The sequence below is a fragment of the Lagenorhynchus albirostris genome, chromosome 4 (genome assembly GCF_949774975.1).
Source record: "Lagenorhynchus albirostris chromosome 4, mLagAlb1.1, whole genome shotgun sequence".
Classification (NCBI taxonomy): domain Eukaryota; kingdom Metazoa; phylum Chordata; class Mammalia; order Artiodactyla; family Delphinidae; genus Lagenorhynchus; species Lagenorhynchus albirostris.
In genome coordinates this window covers 6,301,890-6,326,909 of record NC_083098.1, presented here as the reverse complement: position 1 = coordinate 6,326,909, position 25,020 = coordinate 6,301,890, and the positions used below count along the sequence as shown (strand labels likewise).

Genomic DNA, 25,020 nt, shown 5'->3' with positions numbered 1-25,020 from the left:
TTGAAGTTCTCAAATTATTTATTTTCAACTCAAGTAAAGACAGTTAGGCCACTGCAGTCATTTCCTCATCTGTGTCACTTGATTCATCTTTCAGTTCCAATTCTCCTAAATCTCTGTCTACAGCTGTCACAGGTTTCCTCTTACACTTCTTAGGCACTGCATCATTAGCACAGATTTTTCTCATTTTAATGTTTGGCAATTTCTTCAGATCAAAATCCCATTCCCTAGACAAAAGAGAGAATGCAGAGGGGTGGTGAGGGGTGGTGAGGTAGGGAAGTAATAAAGTCAATATTCAAAACTAAGCAGAAGAAAGCTTACAAATTTACAGCAGATTGAAATGCACTAGAAGGAAACAATATAAATGCAGTAGAAAAAAAAATGTCCCAAGAACTGAGGTTTGCTTTTTCCATACTTAACTGAACTTTCTCATTAATCTACAATAGCAGTTAACTGCACAGAGAATTCAAAATTTCCAAAGCAATGCAGGACTATATTAGGCAGAAGTTACAAGCAAACTCCGTTCCATTCTTTTATTCTCCCTAACCCAAACACTTCCCTCTATTAGGACATATATGGTATCAAGAATCTCTGAAGTAGGAACTACACCATCCTGGAAAATCTCCAAAATGCACAGTCAGAAAAGGTTTTTCTTTTCACACACAATGGTAAATCACAAGTGTTTTAGTAATCAAATTTTTTGGTTATAATAGGAAACTTTTAGTTCTTCAACCCCAGCTTTTCTGTGACAATCCTATCTTCAATTACTTTAAGAGCAATGTGAAGATTCTTCTGAGAACTGAACTCTGATACTAACAGTCTAGGCTAATTTCTTCTCATTTCTGGCTTTCTCTGGGGGAGGCAGAACATACACTGTTTTAGGAATAAAGAGAACATTTATATATCTGATTACTTAACATTACAGGCAAAAAAAATTAATGTATAATCAATCTTAAGCTCCATGTACTTATAAATACATGTACATAGGCTACAAAGTGAACCGCTTCTTAAATATGATCAATGAATTCTATTAGAGCGAATATTTTATGAATATTAAATATCTTCTATGAATTCAGAAGTATAAAAATATAAAATAAGCTTAAGGGTTTCAAATAATATGGACTTAAATATATCTAATTTCAATTAAAATTTCAGACTGATCAACATGGCCTAGCTAGTATCAAAATGATTAATAAAAATTATGTTCTAAAGACAAAGAACCCATGTTTGAAAACTGAAAACAGGAAATCCTACTCACTGGTCTCTCGGTCACACAGCACTATTAGACCACTGGGGCAACTGGTTCTTTATGATTTACCCATTTCCCCATACCACTTCCCACTAGCCACCTTCTCCAGAAGGGGGTGCTGCAAACAGTATGGGGACAGGACTCAGCCAACAAGTCTGCTGCTGACAATTTATCTTTTTAAATAATAACAACCAGGGAGGAACAAGGATATCATGTTCTTTAAGTACTATATTAAAGAATTTTAAAGTATTTTGAAAAACAAAAGCACCAGGTCATTATCATTTCAGTGTACATCAGGCATCTCAAACAAATGCTAAACTTAGGAAAATTCTTACTTCAACTGATGAAAGAGGAAAGGTTAAAAAGAACCTCCTAATTTTCTTTTAGCTCTAACGTCTAGACTCAAAAGGTAAGAAAGTTTATCTCTTATGTATTTTACTTGCAGCTTCAAAGAACAAAAGAGACAGACTCACCTAAAAGTTTTCAGATTACCTGCATTTAAAATGTCTGGAATCTCTGGAAAAGAAAATAATTTATATCTATTAGGCAATGTTTTCTATGATAACATTTATAGTTTCCTCATTTATTATCTCAGAAACAATAATAACTGACAGACAAAAAGAACATCCAAAGAAAAACAAAATTTTGAAGCATGATTATAATGCTATAATGAAAAGTAAGTTTTGCAAGCATAAAGGACTTACTTTATAAGAAGGTGATTCAAAAAGAACACTATTAAATAATGTATTCTACCACAGAATCTATAAAACAAACCTATCAACAAAATAAACTCTGTCCTTTTAGACAGTAAAGGTGCCTGGCAAATTCTAACTATCAGTCCCCTACAACAACATGCTCAGTTGTTTTACATATTTTCTTGGTGAAAGGTGCAATTTTTTCAAGCATATAGTTCGCTTTGGCAAGGTAGAGTTTGTCTGAGGAATGCAAGGATTATTAAATATTAAAAAATACTATTAAAAATGTAAAAACTTTTTCAAATAAACTATAATCAATAGAAGTTCAATAAAGTTCAATAAAATTTAAACCCATTTTAAATGAAAACTAGATGTATGACAGCTCCTTATCATGATTAGAAAGTGGATCATAAACCTATATGCATGGGTCATCCATGTTGCTGGAACACAGAGGCATGTTTAACAAAAACTGGAACACTGCTGCAAAAATTCTGGCCAATGGATAAAATATTAAATAAAATCCAGTATCAATTAATGAAAAAGATAAAAATGTTTGACATGACTGTATACTGACTTTTACAATAGCTTCAGAAAATAAGAGTATGAGTACGAGGGGTCAGGTGTTTAAAAGGTATAAATTAAGCACAATTGTTTTTTTTAAGAAATTCTAATAAAATGAGTCAGGAACAGTTATACCACCATGGAGCAAGAGGGAGAGATGTCAGTTATCTTGTCTTCTCTGAACCTGATCAACACAGCATTTGGTGACAATCTGCCCACATGTTTCTAGATGCTTGTAAACTTGATAGAGTTGACAAAGTTTTTTTCACCAGATACATTCCATGCATCTGGAATAAGGACTGTGGCATAACTGGAAGACGAGGTCTGAGTTTTAGCACTGGCTCCACCACCAGCAGATGTCTGACCTGGAGTGTGCTGTCAATTACTGTTGATTAACCTGGCGGCTGTAGGCTGAACAGACTGAGCACAGAGACCACCTGGGAGGCTGTCATGATGGCAGAGCTGAGATGGTGGTGGCTCGAGCCAGAGGTGCTGGGGGCAGCAGGGCAAGCCATTAGACTCTTAAGTATATCCTGCTGATGAGCTGGGTGTGGAATGCGAAACCGTCGGCAGGGTTTCTGACACGAGCGACGGGGCAAGTGGTGATATCACTGATAGACACACGGAGCTTGCAGGAGAAGCAAGTTTTAGGAGAAAAGCTGGACTCTGCTTTGGGACATAAGCTGGAGATGCATGTAAGACATTCAAGTAGATACTCTGAGAAACCCAAGTTTGATAATGCAAGTCTGGAGTTCTAGCGACAAGTATTGAGAATATAAATTTGGAAGTTATGAGCATTTAAATGGTATTTAAAACCACAGGACTGAATGACATCAACTCAGGAATTCATGTAAATAGAAAAGAGAAGAGGCCCAAGGACAAGGACCTGGGTCAATATTTAGTTTGTGAGGCTATGAGGGATTCAACTCAGGACACTGAAGTCACGGCCAGTTAACTTGGAGGAAAACCAGGGAAGGTCAGCGGCTTCTACCCCAAATAAAAAGTGTGACAAGAAATCAAGGGATCATCTGTATCGAACACCGCAGAAAAGTTGACTACATGAGTGCCCAGTACAGGCACTATGTGTCTTAGCAACTTAAAGGTCATTGGTGACAAGGGCTTTTAGTTGAGTGGTGGCTACAAAAGCTTAATTAAGGGGTTCCAATAAAAATGGAAAAATGAGGAAATGGAGACTACAAGCACAGACAAACTGAGGTGAAAAGGACACAGTGGCCGAAGCGCTCCCTCAACCTCCTACAGTAGGTTCTGTGTCAGGCACTTGATACGTGAAATCTCATCTGACTTTTTTTTTTTTTGCGGTACGCGGGCCTCTCACCGTTGTGGCCTCTCCCGTCGCGGAGCACAGGCTCCGGACGCGCAGGCTCAGCGGCCATGGCTCACGGGCCCAGCCGCTCCGCAGCATGTGGGATCTTCCCGGACCGGAGCACGAACCCGTGTCCCCTGCATCGGCAGGCGGACTCTCAACCACTGCGCCACCAGGGAAGCCCATCTCTTGACTTTTAAACAACCTGGGAAGGAGGTGTACTATTTACCTCTATTTTTAAATAGAAGGTAACAAGGCCAGGGAGTGGGTGGGAAGAAACTTGCCCTGTTATATAGTAAGCTGTAAGGGTTTAAGTCCAGATCTATCTAGTTCTGAAGTTATTCTGTTGTTTCTTCAGTGAAGACACTCACTGCTTAGGAATGATGTGGAGGAACTGCCATCTACTCAGGGCTCACAGTGTCACTGAGGGTAAGTGCCTGACCAACCTTCCAGCTGTCGAGGCATATGCTGCGAAGACATCCAACTCTATGGATCCACCTACGGCCAGACTGACGCAGCTCCAGCAAAACAACTAGGTGAGGGACCAGGCTCCTCCCCCACGAAGTTCCCCTATTGGAAAGCCCTGGGGAACGCAGATAACTGACCACCTGAGTGACCCCGTTCCCCCTGCTGGCGCCTTTATGAAGAGTGAACCCATGAAACCCCAGGCATCCCGCCTATGACCCTAACAAAGGCAGGGCCCCAGGTCCCTGTTCCCTCCCTCTTTCTCTACTGGAGACCTCGCTGTGTGGCCCTCAGGCATGTCCTGTACCATCCAGGACTTTTAAGCACTAAGTCTTGTTTTTTTCAAAGCTCCCTGCTGGTTTTTGCTGAGGTGCACCCTACAATCACAGTAAGAACCACGAGGGTGGGGTCCAGCCACAACACTGGCTCCAGTGGGGAGAATGCCTGTGGAGGCCGCCCCAGACCTTCCTGGCGCACAGCATCACTATGCACAGGCTGGGACTAACACAACAGTTACCCACAGGGTATCTGCTTCAGGGCCCTATTGTTATTATTAAAATTTAAAAACCTAATGTTGCTTTAAGCATTTCATTTACTGTACTTCCCAAGCAAATCCACACAGGAATGCCTACAGGGACCAGGCAGGGAATGTGAATGAAGGAAGGTTTGGAACCACTGAATGCTCAAATCTAAAAGGGACAGTCGCTACTTTGCTCTAGCAGATGACGCTGCCAGACCACCGCATGTTTTACGAGAAGCCAGAAATCTACATTTTTCATGTGAAATCAGCAGATTTTCTTATACTGACAATTAATAAGCCAATCAAACACCATTTGCAGGCCATGTAGCCCTTGGGTCATCACCTGACTTTGGGCTTTGCAAGCCCTTACAAGTGCCCTCTCCTCTCCTCCTAAGCGCCTTTCTTCAGACAGTGTTGTTAAGCCCACAACATACTTGTCTTCAGGAACTGTAAGAAATGCTAGTGCTAAGAAAGAAAATTTGATTTCTATAATTTCTCAAGAAATGCTGCAACAAGTATAGCTCTTTACTACAAGACTTACAAAGACAAGAGGACACAGTACTTACTCTAAAGAAACGTCGATGTGGTTGGAGACGGGCAAGTAAAACTCTAGAACAAAGCAAATCAAGTACACTGGAAGGGAGAGGAAAACCTTACTGTCACAGTAGAAAGATAAGTCACTGTCAACACTGACAGTTTGGGGAATGTAGGAGGAAAAAAAAGGATGAATTCAAAAATTATTCCAAACACTCAAAAGGAAAGGAAATCAAAGGAAGAAAATCAAACTAAACTAAATAAATAGAATAAGTAAAGCCAAATATGACTAGAAAGAAGGGAAGGTACGCTGAGAACACACCAAGCCCCGTACTGCCGCCCTCCCGCTCCTACCGAGGCCGCAGCCCCTGTACTGCCGCCACTCTCGCTCCGTGGTCTGCTTGATGGCCGCCTCTCGGGCGCAGTGCCGCCGGCCCCGCCTGGCCTTGATGCTGTTGTGTAACTCAATCTGCTCCAGCTCACTGCTGAACCGATTTAAATACCTGAAAAACAAGAAAATGATCTGACTTACAGAGTCTCTGTTTGGCTTATATTAGTTCATTTAAAAGATAATCTCCCCCCGCCCCAAAAAAACCCCACCATAATCCCCAGCCTTCGCCTGTCCCTGAAGTTTTTATATTCCTCTGAGTTCCTTAAGTTCTCAGACCTTCTCGTGGTAACTTAACCATTTTCAAAATTCCTGTGACCACATCAAAGCCTGCCATTAAAGTGTCTGTTAAACAAACTCCGTATCCACGTACTCAGCCACCTCCTGGACATCTCCATCTGGCTTAACATGCCACCCCTGGCCTTGCCTCCGCGCTGCCCCTAGGCGCCCCCTCCCGACCCGCTCCATCCCCTGAGACAACCATTCATCCAGCTGCCCAAGTGAGGAATGCGAGTGCCCCCCCTGACTCCTCGCTTCTCTCCCTTTTACGCCACATCTAAGTCTTCATTAAAGATGGGGACTTCCGCTTCCTTCAAAGGTCTGCACTCTTTCATTTCTCTTCACCACACTGCTCCCACCATCACCTCTTGCCTGGACTGCTTCATCAGCCTCTCAGCAGTCTCCCAGCCAAAGCCTGCCCCCTCGTCCATTTTCCTCATTCCTCCAACTGTGACCTTTCTAAAGTTTAAAAATGTGACCATCGCAGGTGCTTGCTGTAACTATGTCTCCCACGGTCCTTGGATAAAGTCCAAACTCTTACACTGATATCTGAAATCTTTCAAAAGCTGGTTGTTTATCCTACCTGTCACAACTCCCTCCTTGAACCTATTATTTCAGTCTTATTAAATGTCTGGCAGATCACTAAATACGTTGCTCTCACCCCGGGCCTTTCAGATCTTGTTCTCTCTGCCTAGAGGCTCCAACTACTTCACCTCAATCTGCTAACCCCTATCTTTAGATGTCAGTTTAGATGACATTCCTCCAGGAAGCCAAGAAACTGGGCTAACTACCACTCCGAGGCCCAGAAAGGTTACAAAGCTACTAAAATGGCTAAGCTAGTGTAAGAATCCAAAGTCTTGATAACAAAGCTCATTTGCTCATCTATAAATCCCGAATAGAACTCTGAATCTTGAAAAATCAAGCTGGGGAATTCCTGTTACTGACCCTTTGCTCATAACATGCCCAGTATTTACCTTTCAATTAATTCACAAGCATCTCTCTTTGAATATCCTACTTTTTTGGGATCAAGATGATTTTGAAACCACTGCAGTTTTTCACCTATAACAACAAGTACCAAGACAGTTTAACACCACAAGTCATCATTCAAGCAGAGGTAGTCATTATAATTTTCAACATCAATGTGTTTAAAACTGTATCAAAATTTATTTCAAAGTTAAATATAAAGTTTTGTGTGGGCTCAAAGTTAACTAAATCAGTCTGTCAGAAATTAAATTGTCACATTTTAATTGGGGCAAGAGACAAGGGTAGGAGGGACGCTTTTCTGTATATATTTCTTATCCAGTAAGGATACAAAAAATTTAAAAAAGGAAAGAACACTCTTAACAGAACATGAAGTTCTAGGTATTTATAAAGCAAAGGATAGAACTTATCCGAAATAACAAAAATGAGAGTCTGATCAGATTAATGAAGAAGATGACATCTGCTGAACATTTAATAAGCAGCAGGCACTATGTCAAGACCTTTACAATCTTATGAGGATTATTATTATTATTATCTCCATTTAGAAGAGACAGGTTAAGTAACCTGTTCAGGGCCTCAAAGTTAGTAAATATCTTAGGCATACAAGATCTGCCCTATACTGTGCAGAATGACTGACATTTATAATCACGGAGCTGACAGACTTCATCCTTATGAGTAAATCTGACCATCGGGGTGTCACTTTCAATTAGATTTCTCAATATTACAAATCAAGAAATGGCCCTACCCAGGATTACTGACAAACCGTTTAGAAATACTATTCTATTGCCTGATAAAGCATTAGAGTTAATGGTTCAAATACCTCTCATTTTGGTTATAAAGCCTAATAGCCACTCTTCTGAAATCTCAGACTTGTCACACACACAAAAAGACTATGACACTGAGATACAGACTGAGGATGTATATATTCACATCATTAAATATGAATTGTTATTTTCAAAATCCTTCATAATTCTAATGGTCAGGGAGCTAGAATTAAACTTGCGAGAGAGAGAGAGAGAAAGAGAGAGAGACAGGAAGGGGGGGATGGATAAAAACAGGTAGGTAGGTACTGAACAGTTTCTAGAAAACTGAGCTAGATATTATTAACAGTTTGTTCTCAGAGCTTATTGATTGATTTTATTTTGTTTTGATCAAGTCTGGTAGAGAAAATTCACTTAGATAAAAATAGTATTTTACTAAGAGAGTCAAAAGAAAATAGGTATAGAGAAGAACTTCAAATAAGTATATCCACTTACCAATAAGTTTGAGACGTAACGCCTTTTCATTCTTCAGTCTTGGGAGAAAAAGTGTGTATGTGTCAGAAAACTTCCAAAGCAAGTTTTAAAAATCTGTCAAAAGCAACAAAAACTACCCAAAGAACCTTAATTCAAAGATCATTCTTTTATGCATATGAAATTAATTTTTAAAAATTATTTTGTTTATTTATTTGGTTGCACCGGGTCTTAGCTGGAGCAGGTGGGCTCCTTAGCTGCAGCACGTGTGCTCCTTAGTGGTGGAATGCGAACTCTTAGTTGCGGCATGCATGTGGGATCTAGTTACCTGACCAGGGACCAAACCCAGGCCCCCTGCATTGCGAGCACGGAGTCTTAACCACTGCACCACCAGGGAAGTCCCGAAATTAATTTTTTTTAATGAAGAAACACTGAATACCATGCTTTTCTTTTAAATCACTGGAACAAAATTCTTAGAAATGCACAACCTGCCAAGACTGAATCAGGAAGAAATAGAAAATATGAACAGACCAATCACAAGCACTGAAATTGAACCTGTGATTAAAAATCTTCCAACAAACAAAAGCCCAGGACCTGATGGCTTCACAGGCGAATTCTATCAAACATTTAGAGAAGAGCTAACACCTATCCTTCTCAAACTCTTCCAAAATATAGCAGAGGGAGGAACAAGTTCATTCTACGAGGCCACCATCACCTTGATACCAAAACCGGACAAGGATGTCACAAAAAAAGAAAACTACAGGCCAATACCACTGATGAACATAGATGCAAAAATCCTCAACAAAATGCTAGCAAACAGAATCCAACAGCACATTAAAAGGATCATACACCATGATCAAGGGGGGTTTATCCCAGGAATGCAAGGATTCTTCAATATACGCAAATCAATCAATGTGATACACCATATTAACAAACTGAAGGAGAAAAACCATATGATCATCTCAATAGATGCAGAGAAAGCTTTTGACAAAATTCAACACCCATTTATGATAAAAACCCTGCAGAAAGTAGGCAAAGAGGGAACTTTCCTCAACATAATAAAGGCCATATATGACAAACCCACAGCCAACGTCATCCTCAACGGTGAAAAACTGAAAGCATTTCCACTAAGATCAGGAACAAGACAAGGTTGCCCACTCTCACCACTCTTATTCAATATAGTTTTGGAAGTTTTAGCCACAGCAATCAGAGAAGAAAAGGAAATAAAAGGAATCCAAATCGGAAAAGAAGTAAAGCTGTCACTGTTTGCAGATGACATGATACTATACATAGAGAATCCTAAAGATGCTACCAGAAAACTACTAGAGCTAATCAATGAATTCGGTAAAGTTGCAGGATACAAAATTAATGCACAGAAATCTCTGGCATTCCTATACACTAATGATGAAAAATCTGAAAGTGAAATCAAGAAAACACTCCCATTTACCTTTGCAACACAAAGAATAAAATAGCTAGGAATAAACCTACCTAAGGAGGCAAAAGACCTGTATGCAGAAAATTATAAGACACTGACGAAAGAAATTAAGGATGATACAAATAGATGGAGAGATATACCATGTTCTTGGATTGGAAGAATCAACATTGTGAAAATGACTCCACCACCCAAAGCAATCTACAGATTCAATGCAATCCCTATCAAACTACCAATGGCATTTTTCACAGAAGTAGAACAAAAAATTTCACAATTTGTATGGAAACACAAAAGACCCCGAATAGCCAAAGCAATATTGAGAATGAAAAACGGAGCTGGAGGAATCAGGCTCCCTGACTTCAGACTATACTACAAAGCTACAGTAATCAAGACAGTATGGTACTGGCACAAAAACAGAAAGACAGATCAATGGAACTGGATAGAAAGCCCAGAGATAAACCCACGCACATATGGTCACCTGATCTTTGATAAAGGAGGCAGGAATGTACAGTGGAGAAAGCACAGCCTCTTTAATAAGTGGTGCTGGGAAAACTGGACAGCTACATGTAAAAGTATGAGATTAGATCACTCCCTAACACCATACACAAAAATAAGGTCAAAATGGATTAAAGACCTAAATGTAAGGCCAGAAACTATCAAACTCTTAGAGGAAAACATAGGCAGAACACTCTATGACATAAATCACAGCAAGATCCTTTTTGACCCACCTCCTAGAGAAATGGAAATAAAAACAAAAATAAACAAATGGGACCTAATGAAACTTCAAAGCTTTTGCACAGCAAAGGAAACCATAAACAAGACCAAAAGACGACTCTCAGAATGGGAGAGAATATTTGCAAATGAAGCAACTGACAAAGGATTAATTTCCAAAATTTACAAGCAGCTCATGCAGCTCAATAACAAAAAAACGAACAATCCAATCCAAAAATGGGAAGGAGACCTAAATAGACATTTCTCCAAAGAAGATATACAGACTGCCAACAAACACATGAAAGAATGCTCAACATCATTAATCATTAGGGAAATGCAAATCAAAACTACAATGAGATATCATCTCACACCAGTCAGAATGGCCATCATCAAAAAATCTAGAAACAATAAATGCTGGAGAGGGTGTGGAGAAAAGGGAACACTCCTGCACTGCTGGTGGGAATGTGAATTGGTACAGCCACTATGGAGAACAGTATGCAGGTTCCTTAAAAAACTACAAATAGAACTACCATATGACCCAGCAATCCCACTACTGGGCATATACCCTGAGAAAACCATAATTCAAAAAGAGTCATGTACCAAAATGTTCATTGCAGCTCTATTTACAATAGCCCGGAGATGGAAACAACCTAAGTGCCCATCATCGAATGAATGGATAAAGAAGATGTGGCACATATATACAATGGAATATTACTCAGCCATAAAAAGAAATGAAATTGAGCTATTTGTAATGAGGTGGATAGACCTAGAGTCTGTCACACAGAGTGAAGTAAGTCAGAAAGAGAAAGACAAATACCGTATGCTAACACATATATATGGAATTTAAGGGAAAAAAAATGTCATGAAGAACCTAGGGGTAACACAGGAATAAAAGACACAGACCTACTGCAGAACGGACTTGAGGATATGGGGAGGGGGAAGGGTGAGCTGTAACAAAGCGAGAGAGAGGCATGGACATATGTACACTACCAAACGTAAGGTAGATAGCTAGTGGGAAGCAGGCACATAGCACAGGGATATCAGCTCGGTGCTTTGTGACCGCCTGGAGGGGTGGGATAGGGAGGATGGGAGGGAGGAAGATGCAAGAGGGAAGAGATATGGGAACATATGTATATGTATAACTGATTCACTTTGTTATAAAGCAGAAACTAACACACCATTGTAAAGCAATTATACCCCAATAAAGATGTTTAAAAAAAAAATAAAAATTTTTTTTCCTGCTCTGCAATGACTAAATGATACCTATAAAACAAATTGGTTTTGAGAACACAAAAGAAAGCTTGATTATATTTTGTAATATGCTGAATACTTGTGCACAAAATAATGAGGACCTTCTAGAAGACTGAGTGCTGCCACCAAGACCAAAATGCATCACTATCACCTTTTTTTTTTTCACTATCACCTTTTAAACTTCAACAAGAACAAAAGAATGTTTACTTTTCATCCATTTGATAAGAATTGTAACAAAGAAAAAGAACTCATTTACTCTCAAAAAACTGGTCTAGGTGATATATGCCTCCTATTATTGTTATTCTTAATTCTAATTCATTCAGAAAAGACCTTTGGATGCTAGCTTTTGCAAGACTTTATGCTAGCCACTAGGGATACAGCAATGAAGAAAAATAAATCCACTGTCCCTGCCCTAACAAAGCAGACCAGATTTACCCTCCCACTTAAAACAACTAGAAAACTGGAGAACTAAAATGAAGCCTTTTTAATAAAAACATTTTAGCCACAGAATGGAGAAAATATTCACAAAACAATAACATACTTGCATTAAGAATATACAAATAGTTCTTACTACCTAACTACAAACAAAATTCAAAACCAAAAGGAAAAAGATTTTAACAGACTTTTCATCAAAGACATAAAAGTGAACAAAAAGCACATAAAAATATATCATTAGTCATAAAGAAATACAAATTAAAACCACACTGAGATACTACTGTACACCTACTAGATTGGCTAAAATCTGTCTTAAAACTGAAAATACAACATGTTTGAGAGGAAATGGAGTGAATGTAACTCTTACACATCGCTGGGAAAAAAATAAAATGGTACCATCACTGCAGATAATTTTTTATATACTTAAACATTATCCCCACCACATGACTTCATTCTTTTAAACAATTTCTTAAAAACTCAACTTCTTATTTACTTGAACATATATCTTCTGTATGACCCAGCAATTCCAGTTCTAAGAACTGAAAGAAAAATGTTTTATGTCCACAGAAACACCTATACCCTAATGTTCATGGCAGCTTTATCAAAATGTAACAGCAGGGTTGATACTCTTTGCTTAAATGTCAGCTAGTAACCAACTAGGCTTTGAGGGCCATGTGGTTGGTCTGTCATAACTACTCATCTCTGCCACTGTAGCCTCAAAGCAGCTGCAAACAACGTGAAAGGATTGGGCATAGCTGCTTTCCAATAAAACAAACTTTTTTTACAAAAACAGGTGGATGGCCACTTAGTTTGCAAACCCTGAAAAGAGCCAAAAACTATAAACAATCCAAATGACCACCAACAGGTAAATGGATTAAAAAACTGCATATATCCATACAACGGAACACTACTCAGTAATAAAAGAGAAAGACAACAAATTTCACAAACAGTGAATATATAATTGAAAAAATCTGGCACAAAAATTACATACAGTATGATTCCAGTTACATGAAACACTACGGAAGACAAATCTCATCTACCAAAATACAGAGCAAATCAACAGGTGCCAAGGCTAGGGGCGGAGAGCTGAGACTTGACCGGGAAGAGCTTTGGGGAGGATGAAAATGCACTATACGTACACTGATCACAGTGGTTATACCACATATTGCCAAAACCCAGACGCTGTACGCTTCAAATATGTCTGCTTTGTCGTATCTTATTTATACCGCAGGAGAGAGTCTAGTTAGAAGTCAAGTTTGCTACAGTTCTGAATGAACGCACTGGGAGCCTGAACTACAGTGGGGTGGAGCTGCGATGAAGAAAAGAAGAGAAATCTGAGACTGATTCTCAAAAACAGCTGTTTCCTAGATTCTTACCCATTACACTTAGCTTCTCTCTGTTGATTTTCCATATTAAATAACCTTCATTTGCTATCTAGAGTTCTTTGCTACATACCCAATGGGACAAAATATGAGAGTAGTACACAGCAACAAGATGTCACTACGCTGAGAAGTCATAAAATAAAGCTAAAAGCATGATACAGAATAACTCTTTGCTGCCTATGAACTGTGCACCACTTGAAATGTGCTAGTCTTCAAACCACACTAGTTTCTGCGAATAGGAACAGAAGCAGTATTTCATACAGTCCTAAACCAGAGCATTCAAATGCTCAAGATGGAGAGCATCCGGCTCTACTCTGTGCTGCTACCACGCATGCAGCACCTTCAGGTAATCAGGCTCCACCTCTAAGAGTCTACCTGACGAATCCCGCAGCTCTACGCCCTAACAGTATCCTCTCCCACCTCTCTCACTCCCTAAAAATAAATCTTAGGAAGTAGCACAAAGAACCCTGGATTCTCTGTTAAAGAACAGAGACCAGACCCTCCAGCTGCCTGGCTACCCTTCCTCCTTGTAACACCAAGTACCTTCGGCAGGCAGGCACTACCAGGACGTGGTCATATCCAAGATGGTCCCCACTGCCGATTCTTGCTGGTTTGATACTCACGCCCCTCTCCTCCCTGAGCGTGGCTGGACCTAATGACTCTTTTCTAACAAATAAAATAGTGCAACAGTGATGGATGTCACTTAGAAACGACGTTGCAAACGTTGTCTTCTCTTTCCTTTTTTAAACTGAGGCAGTAAACGGCGCCTTTATTCTGAGGCTAAGCGGCAACAGACTCCCTCCCTTCTAACTGCTCCGCCCTCCATTGGGGGGGGGAGGTAGGGGAGGGAGACAGGCGGCCACCCCTCCTCTTCCCTCCCACCCTCCCAGGGTTCACTGTCACCCCTCTCTAAAATTACCTTCCTCTCTTGAAAGCTCTTTTCCCCACCAAAATCCCTAAAGGCTGGGCAAGGCTAACCCCTGCTTCTGCAGTAGGTGGAGCTGATGCTGGAGTAAGAACTGGGCCGGCCCCACCTCTTTCCCCCACAGCCGCTCACTGGGAAGCTGTGTGTGTCGGGCGGTAGGGCGTACAGGCGCTTGGAAGACCCTGCTGACCGCCTCCCACCCAGGCCTCTTCTCACCAGCACAGTCTTCAAAGCACGGTGGGAACGGGGCACAGGGTGGAGAAGGACAAAGGGCCCTTCTTGAAGAGAGCTGTAGAAAGGGGCAAAGGGGATCCCAGCCCAGGGGGGCCCACGGGGTGGGGAAGGCGGAGGACTGGCAGCAGGCCCCAGAGCCTGAGCTGGGGGTCGGCCCTGGGGACGCGGGCTGGGTGAAGGGCACGTCACCTCCCTGGCTCGGGGCTCCTTCCAATCCAGACCATGTGACACCAATGCCCCACCATTTCCTTCGCCTTCTTCACCAGCACTGAAGGCCGTCGGTGGTGGCTGTCATGAAGGACCCTGCAGGCATCTTGCTGGAACTGTCACCCCCTCTCACTCTATCTCAGAGCCTTTGCTCTGGAGGACACATGCTGCCACGTGGTGAGCAGCTCACGTGGTGAGCAGCTCACGTGGTAGGGAACTGATGTCTCCAGCCAACAGCTGCCACAACAGGTCTGTCGACCACCATGTAAATAGCCTGGAAGCAAAACCTCTCCCTATCAAGCCCTGCGATGATGCGGCCCCAGCCAACACCTTGACTGTAACCTTGCGAGAGACCCTGAGCCCAAAGCACCCAGTTAAGTGGCTCTGGGATTCCTGACAGAGGAACTGTTTTTGTTTCAAGCTGCTGAGTAAAGCAGTACCTGCTAACTGCTATTTCTTTCTAAGACATCACATGCACCTGACGTTCAAGGCCAAGTCCTGTTGGTACCTCTTCTATCATCTTGCTTACAGCTGCCACTACAGTCTGAGTATCTTGTCACCAGCCATCTTTTGAAAATATGCAATTCTCCATTTCTGTCTTGCTGGAAGTACTGCTCTAAGGCAGGGAGATGAGCTGCATTTCAAAATGCTATTTGTGACCACGCTCCCACTTAACTGAACAGGACTCACGGTCACTGATGCTGCTAGTCATGACAAGTGTAAGCCTGTTTCATAAAATGTTAGACACTATTAAAACTGTACATTTGTTTGCTTCTGGGGCCATGACTGCTACACTGATGACTTCTTTAAAATAAATTAAGAAAAAAGAGAAAGCTCAGCCTGTTTAAAACATCACCCAAGCACAAAAAATTAAATATTGTTCAACTCTGTACTATTAAAATAGAACCTTGGCCAACAACAGAACTTCTTTAGGACAAGTTTTATATATGAGATTAGCATGTTGTTCTGCTTTACCCTTAGGTAATTTTTCTGTAATGCTGACTGTAAATCAACATTAAATCAGTGCATAAGATCCTGAATATAAATAACAACATATAAACATCACAAGTATTTACAGTGAACTGAAGTACTTAATCATATTCTAAAGCGTTTTTTCTGAAAATACTGCATGTATACCACTGGTACTATGTAAGGTAACTTTAGGTAGTTCATATACAGAGAATTAAATAATCTTTAATCAAATGGTAAGCAAGTTACTTTTCCCGTCATTTTCTTTGCACCCTTTCCGATTACATTAAGGAGAAAACTTAGTTTAATGTCAGTTCATTTTACAAGTCTTCCAACCTTTGCCAAATCTTTCCCCCAAAAATAAGCAAACATGCCTCAAGCTCAAACCACTCAGGGAAGACAATAGTATCTACTTGGTTTTAACAGAGATAAAATGTCTCCTTTAAAAACAATATTTGAGGGAAAATTATTTTTAAAGAATATAATTAAAGAATACTATACATCAATGCCTGAACCAGCAGCAACAGCATCAATATTACTGGAAACTTGTCAGAAATGCAACATCTTGGCCCTGTCCCAGACTTTCTGAATGGAAACCTCTAGGAATGAGGCCCAAAAATCTATTTTAATACACCTTACAGGTGCATCTCATGTATACCAAAGTTTGTGAGATACTGATATAGGTGATAGCAAAATCATGTAAGTAGTATATCATGTCAAAAAGGTACAGAAAAGAGAGGACCTTCAAGATGGCAGAGGAGTAAGACGCGGAGATCACCTTCCTCCCCACAGATACATCAAAAATACATCTGCATGTGGAACAGCTCCTACAGAACACCTACTGAACGCTGGAAGAAGACCTCAGACCTCCCAAAAGGCAAGAAACTCCCCACATACCTGGGTAGGGCAAAAGAAAACACAGAGACAAAAGAATAGGGACGGGACCTGCACCAGTGGGAGGGAGCTGTGAAGGAGGAAAAGTTTCCACACACTAGGAGCCCGTTCGCGGGCGGAGACTATGGGTGGCGGAGGGGGGGAGCTTCGGAGCCGCGGAGGAGAGCACAGCAACAGGGGTGCAGAGGGCAAAGTGGAGAGATTCCCGCAGAGGATCGGTGCCGACCAGCACTCACCAGCCCGAGAGGCTTGTCTGCTCACCCGCTGGGGCGGGCGGGGGCTGGGAGCTGAGGCTTGGGCTTCGGTCAGATCCCAGGGAGAGGACTGGGGTTGGCTGCGTGAACACAGCCTGAAGGGGTTAGTGCGCCACGGCTAGCCGGGAGGGAGTCCGGGGAAAAGTCTGGAGCTGCCGAAGAGGCAAGAGACCACTGTTTCAGGGTGCATGAGGAGAGGGGATTCAGAGCGTCACCTAAATGAGCTCCAGAGATGGGCATCAGCCACGGCTATCAGTGTGGACACCAGAAACGGGCATAAGACGCTAAGATTGCTGCCGCAGACAAGAAGCCTGTGTGCAAGCACAGGTCACTATCTACACCTCCCCTCCAGGGAGCCTGTGTAGCCTACCACGGCCAGGGTCCCGTGATCCAGGGACAACTTCCCCAAGAGAAAACACAGCACAGCTCAGGCTGTCGCAACATCCTCCTGGCCTCTGCCGCCACAGGCTCACCCCACATTCCCTGCCCCTCCCTCTCCCAGGCCTGAGTGAGCCAGAGCCCCCGAATCAGCCACTCCTTTAAACCCCTCCTGTCTGAGCAAACAACAGATGCCAGAGGGCAGCTTAAATGCAGAGGCGGGGCCAAACCCAAAGCTGAACCCCAGGAGCTGTGCAAACAACGAAGAGAAAGGGAAATTTCTCCCAGCAGCCCCAGGAGCAGCAGATTAAATTTCCACCAACAACTTGATGTACCTTGCATCTGTGGAATACCTGAATAGAAAACGAATCAGCCCAAAATTGAGGAGGTGGACTTTGGGAGCAACTGTAGACTTGGGGTTTGCTGTAAGTGACTGATCAGTTTCAGATTTTTATGTTTTTATCTTAGTTTAGTTTTTAGCACTTGTTATCGTTGGTGGACTTGTTTATTGGTTTCGATGTTCTCCTTTTTATTATTTTAATATTATTTTTTTATTTTAATAACTTTATTTTATTTATTTTACTTATTTTTTCCTTTCTTTCTTTTTTCCTCTCCCTTTCTCTAAGCTGTGTAGCTCACAGGATCTTGGTGCTCCAGCCAGCTGACAGGCCTGAGCCTCGGAGATGGGAGAGCCAAGCTCAGGACATTGGTCCACGAGAGACCTCCCAGCACCACATAATATGAACTGGCGAGAGCTCTCCCAGAGATCTATGTCTCAATGCGAAGATCCAGCTCCACTCAATGACCAGCAAGCTCCAGTGCTGGACACCCCATGCCAAACAACTAGCAAGACAGGAACACAACCCCACCCATTAGCAGAGAGGCTGCCTAAAATCATAATAAGGTCACAGACACCCCGAAACACACCACCAGACAGGGTTCTGCCCACCAGGAAGACAAGATACAGCCTCATCCACCAGAACACAGGCACCAGTCCCCTCCACAAGGAAGCCTACACAACCCACTGAACCAACCTTGGCCACTGGGGGCAGACACCAAAAACAATGGGAACTACGAACCTGCAGGCTGCAAAAAGGAGACCCTAAACAGAGTAAGTTAAGCCAAATGAGAAGACAGAAAAACACACAGCAGATGAAGGAGCAAGGTGAAAACCGACCAGACCAAACAAGAGGAAACAGGCATCCACCTGAAAAAGAATTCAGAGTAATGATAGTAAAGATGATCCAAAATCATGGAAACAGAACAGAGAAAATACAACAAATGTTTAACAAGGACCTAGAACTAAAGAGAAAACAAATAATGATGAACACCACAATAAATGAAATTAAAAATTCTCTAGAAGGAATCAACAGCAGAATAACTGAGGCAAAAGAACAGATAACTCACCTGGAAGATAAAATAGTAAAACTAACTACCGCAGAGCAAAATAAAGAAAAAAGAATGAAAAGAACTGAAGACAGTCTCAGAGACCTCTGGGACAACATTAAATGCACCAACATTTGAATTATAGGGGTCCCAGAAGAAGAAAAGAAAAAGAAAGGGAATGAGAAAATATTTGAAGAGATTATAGTTGAAAACTTCCCTAATATGGGAAAGGAAACAGGCAATCAAGTCCAGGAAGCATAGAGAGTCCCATACAGGATAAATCCAAGGAGAGAAATGCCAAAACACTAATCAAACTATCAAAAATTAAATACAAAGAAAAAATATTAAAAGCAGCAAGGGAAAAACAACAAATAACATACAAGGCAATCCCCATTAGGTGAACAGCTGACCTTTCAGCAGAAACTCTGCAAGCGAGAAGGGAGTGGCAGGAAATATTTAAAGTGATGAAAGGGAAAAACCTACAACCAAGATTACTCTACCTAGCAGGGATCTCATTCAGATGCGATGGAGAAATTAAAACCTTTACAGACAAGCAAAAGCTAAGAGAATGCAGCACCACCAAACCAGCTTTACAACAAATGTTAAAGAAACTTGTCTAGGCATAAAAAAAAAAGAAGGAAAAGACCTACAATAACAAACCCAAAACAATTAAGAAAATGGTACTAGGAACATACATATCGATAATTACCTTGAATGTAAACAGATTAAATACTCCAACCAAAAGACACAGACTGGCTGAATGGATACAAAAACAAGACCCATATATATGCTGTGTACAAGAGACCCACTTCAGATCTAGGGACACATACAGACTGAAAGTGAGGGGATGGTAAAACATATTCCATGCAAATGGAAATCAAAAGAAAGCTGGAGTAGCCATTCTCATATCAGACAAAATAGACTTTAAAATAAAGACTATTACAAGAGACAAAAAAGCACACTACATAATGATCAAGGGATCAATCCAAGAAGAAAATGTAACAATTGTAAACATTTAGGCTTCCCTGGTGGCACAGTGGTTGAGAGTCCGCCTGTCGATGCAGGGGACACGGGTTCGTGCCCCGGTCTGGGAAGATCCCACATGCCACAGAGCGGCTGGGCCCGTGAGACATGGCCGCTGAGCCTGCGCCTCCGGAGCCTGTGCCCCACCAACGGGAGAGGCCACAACAGTGAGAGGCCGCGCAAAACAAACAAACAAACGAAATACCTAGAAACAAATGACAATGAAAAAACACGACGACCCAAAACCTATGGGATGTAGCAAAGCAGTTCTAAGAGGGAAGTTTATAGCAATACAATCCTACCTCAAGAAACAAGAAATATCTCAAATAAACAACCTCAGCTTACACCTAAAGCAATTAGAGAAAGAAGAACCAAAAAACCCCAAAGTTAGCAGAAGGAAAGAAATCATAAAGATCAGATCAGAAATAAAGGAAAAGAAGTGAAGGAAACGACCACAAATATTAATAAAACTAAAGGTTGGTTCTTTGTGGAAACAAACAAAATTGACAAACCATCAGCCAGACTCATCAAGACAAAAAGGGAGAAAACTCAAATCAACAGAATTAGAAATGAAAAAGAAGTAACAACTGACACTGCAGAAATACAAAGGATCATGAGAGATTACTACAAGCAACTATATGCCAATAAAATGGACAACCTGGAAGAAATGGACAAACTCTTAAAAAAGCACAACCTTCTGAGGCTGAACCAGGAAGAAATCGAAAATATAAACAGACCAATCACAAGCACTGAAATTGAACCTGTGATTAAAAATCTTCCAACAAACAAAAGCCCAGGACCAGATGGCTTCACAGGTGAATTCTATCAAACGTTTAGAGAAGAGCTAACACCTATCCTTCTCTAACTCTTCCAAAATATAGCCAAAGGAGGAACACTCCCAAACTCATTCTACGAGGCCACCATCACCGATACCAAAACCAGACAAAGATGTCACAAAAAAAAGAAAACTACAGGCCAATATCACTGATGAACACAGACGCAAAAATCCTCAACAAAATACTAGCAAACAGAATCCAACAGCACATTAAAACAATCATACACCATGATCAAGTGGGGTTTATCCTAGAAATTCAAGGATTCTTCAGTATACGCAAATCAATCAATGTGATACACTATATTAACAAAGTGAAGGAAAAAAAACATATGATAATCTCAATAGATGCAGAAAAACCTTTTGACAAAATTCAACACCCATTTATGATAAAAACCCTCCAGAAAGTAGGCATAGAGGGAACTTACCTCAACATAATAAAGGCCATATATGACAAACCCACAGCCAACATAGTTCTCAATGGTGAACACTGAAACCATTTCCACTAAGATCAGGAACAAGACAAGGTTGCCCACTCTCACCACTATTATTCAATATAGTTTTGGAAGTTTTAGCCACAGCAATCAGAGAAGAAATAAAAGAAATCCAAAATCAGAAAAGAAGTAAAACTGTCACTGTTGGCAGATGACATGATACTATACATAGAGAATCCTAAAGATGCTACCAGAAAACTACTAGAACTAATCAGTGAATTTGGTCAAGTAGCAGGATACAAAATTAACGCACACAAATCTCTTGCATTCCTATACACTAATGATGAAAAATCTGAAAGTGAAATTAAGAAAACACTCCCATTTAACACTCCCATTTACCACGGCAAGAAAAATAATAAAATACCTAGGAATAAACCTACCTAAGGAGTCAAAAGACCTATATGCAGAAAAATATAAAACACTGATGAAAGAAATTAAAGATGATACAACGATATGGAGAGTTATACCATGTTTGGATAGGAAGAATCAACATTGTGAAAATGACTATACTACCCAAAGTAACCTGCAGATTCAATGCAATACCTATCAAACTACCAATGGCATTTTTCACAGAACTAGAACAAAAAATTTCACAATTTGTATAGAAACACAAAAGACCCCAAATAGCCAAAGCAATCTTGAGAACGAAAAAAGGAACTGGAGGAATCAGGCTCCCTGACTTCAAACTATACTACAAAGCTAGAGTAATCAAGACAGTATGGTACTGGCACAAAAACAGAAATACAGATCAATAGAACAGGAGAGAAAGCCCAGAGATAAACCCATGCACATATGGTCACCTTATCTTTGATAAAGAAGGCAAGAATATAAAATGGATAAAAGACAGCCTCTTTAATAAGTGGTGCTGGGAAAACTGACAGCTACATGTGAAAGAATGAAAATAGAACACTCCCTAACACCATACACAAAAATAAACTCAAAATGGACTAAAGACCTAAATGTAAGGCCAGACACTATAAACCTCTTAGAGGAAAACGTAGGCAGAACACTCTATGACATAAATTACAGCAAGCTCCTTTTTGACCCACCTCCTAGAGAAATGGAAATAAAAACAAAAATAAAAAAATGGGACCTAATGAAACTTAAAAGCTTTTGCACAGCAAAAGAAACCTTAAACAAGACGAGAAGACAACCCTCAGAATGGGAGAAAATATTCGCAAATGAAGCAACTGACAAAGGATTAATCTTCAAAATTTACAAGCAGATCATGCAGCTCAATTTCAAAATAACAAACAACCCAATCCAAAAACGGGCTGAAGACCTAAATAGACATTTCTCCAAAGAAGATATATAGATTGCCAACAAACACATGAAAGGATGCTCAACATCACTAATCATTAGAGAAATGCAAATGAAAACTACAAGGAGGTATCACCTCACACTGGTCAGAATGACCATCATCAAAAAATCTATAAACAATAAATGCTGGAGAGGGTGTGGAGATAAGGGAACCCTCTTGCACTGTTGGTAGGAATGTAAATTGATACAGCCACTATGGAGAACAGTATGGAGGTTCCATAAATAACTAAAAATAGAACTACCATACAACCCAGCAATCCCACTACTGGGCATATACCCTGAGAAAACCATAATTCAAAAAGAGTCATGTGCCAAAATGTTCATTGCAGCTCTATTTACAATAGCCAGGACATGGAAGCAACCTAAGTGTCCATCGACAGCTGAATGGATAAAGATGTGGCACATATATACAATGGAATATTACTCAGCTATAAAAAGAAATGAAGCTGAGTTATTTGTAGTGAGGTGGATGGACGTAGAATCTGTCATACAGAGTGAAGTGAGAAAGAGAAAAACAAATACAATATGCTAACACGTATATATGGAATGTAAAAAAAAATGGTTCTGAAGAACCTAGGGGCAGGACAGGAATAAAGACACAGACATAGAGAAGGGACTTAAGGACACAGGGAGGGGGAAAGGTAAGCTGGGACGAAGTGAGAGAGAAGCATTGACATATATACACTACCAAATGTAAAACAGATAGCTAGTGGGAAGCAGCCACATAGCACAGGGAGATCAGCTCAGTGCTTTGTGACCACCTAGAGGGGTGGTATAGGGAGGGTGGGAGGAAGACGCAAGAGGGAGGGCACAGGGGGATATAAGTATATGTATAGCTGATTCACTTTATTATACAGCAGAAACTAACACAACAATGTAAAGCAATTATACTCCAATAAACATGTTAAAAAAACAAAAAATTCATGAAAGTGATACATAGATAACTGATGTTTGAAAACTACTGTTTTAAAACAATATTATTCTAATAACCCTTAATTACAAAAAAAGACCCTCCCTTACAAAAAAGAAAGAAAATTCGAGTATACTATCATAGCACTTGACTATTCTTTTTGTTTGTTTGGTTTGTTTTTTTGGGGTTTTTTGCAGTACGCGGGCCTCTCACTGTTATGGCCTCTCCCGCTGCGGAGCACAGGCTCCGGACGCGCAGGCTCAGCGGCCATGGCTCACGGGCTCAGCCGCTCCACAGCATGTGGGATCCTCCTGGACCGGGGCACAAACCCGCGTCCCCTGCATCGGCAGGCGGACTCTCAACCACTGCGCCACCAGGGAAGCCCAGCACTTGACTATTCTTTTCAAGAAAACTTCTAGCCAAATCACTATAAAGCAGCTAACCCCTACTGGCCTTGGCCAAGGAATCAATATTTAACAATGAAAGTGCTGGTTTCTATCAGCTAGTATGCGAATGTATGTAGCATTCATTAAAATGCTAAGGCTGGGAAAAAATATTTGCAAATGAAGCAATGGACAAAGGATTAATCTCCACAATATACAAACAGCTCACGGAGCTCAATATCAAAAAAAAAAACCAATTAAAACATGGGTGGAAGACCTAAATAGACATTTCACCAAAGAAGACATAGAGACGGCCAAGAGGCATATGAAATTAATTAATTTAGAGAAATGCAAATCAAAACTACAATGAGGTATCACCTCACACCGGTCAGAATGGCCATCATCAAAAATTCTGCAAGCAATAAATGCTGGAGAGGGTATGGAGAAAAGGGAACCCTTTTGCACTGTTGGTGGGAATGTAAATTGATGTAGCCACTATGGAGAATAGTATGAAGGTTCCTTAAAAACTAAAAATAGAACTACCCTATGACCAGGCAATCCCACTACTGGGAATATACCCTGAGAAAACCGTAATTCAAAAGGACACATGTACCCCAATGTTCACTGCAGCACTAATTACAATAGCCAGGACATGGAAACAACCTAAATGTCCAATGATACATGAATGGATAAAGAAGATATGGTACATATATACAATGGAATATTACTCAGCCATAAATAGGAATGAAATTGGGTCATTTGTAGAGATGTGGATGGACCCAGAGTCTGTCATAGAGAGTGAAGTAAACCAGAAAGAGAAAAACAAATATCATACATTAACGCATATGTGTGGATTCTAGAAAAATGGTACAGGTGAACCTATCTGTAGGGCAAGAAGAGACAGAGACGTAGAGAATGGACATGTGGACACAGTGGGGGAAGGGGAGGGTGGGACGAACTGGGAGATTAGGTTTGACATAAATACACTACCATCTGTAAAACAGTTAGTGGAACCTGCTGTATAGCACAGGGAGCTCAGCTCGGTGCTATGTGATGACCTAGATGTTGGTGGAAGGGGAGGAGGGAGGTCCAAGAGGGAGGGGATACATGTATACATATAGTTGATTCACTTCATTGTACAGCAGAAACTAACACAACATTGTAAAGCAATTTTACTCCAATAAATAAATAAATAAAAATAAAATAAGATGAAGATGTACTCTTTATATTCCAAACCCCACCCCCCCAAAAAAAGTGCTAAGGCTATTCTAAAATAATCTAAATGATGATTTCTATTTTGATTTCATAACTTCATTTTAAGGAATTTTTATATTTGATCCCATAGCAGTTCCTGGGGACTCTCAGAGCCCACAGA

The 25,020-nt window shown here is 40.8% G+C and overlaps 1 protein-coding gene across 1 annotated transcript in view; it reads right to left on the bottom strand.

Annotated features, from left to right (window-relative positions):
• Positions 1–25,020, bottom strand: part of TMA16 (translation machinery associated 16 homolog) — a 43,983-nt gene continuing 18,963 nt past the window's right edge. The window contains exons 3-7 of the mRNA XM_060147542.1: positions 8,250–8,287; positions 6,987–7,071; positions 5,700–5,848; positions 1,720–1,762; positions 1–224 (exon numbers count right to left, since the gene is read on the bottom strand). Coding sequence (XP_060003525.1) covers positions 44–224; positions 1,720–1,762; positions 5,700–5,848; positions 6,987–7,071; positions 8,250–8,287 — 496 coding nt within the window. The 3' untranslated portion in view covers positions 1–43. The remainder of the gene's footprint in view (positions 225–1,719; positions 1,763–5,699; positions 5,849–6,986; positions 7,072–8,249; positions 8,288–25,020) is intronic.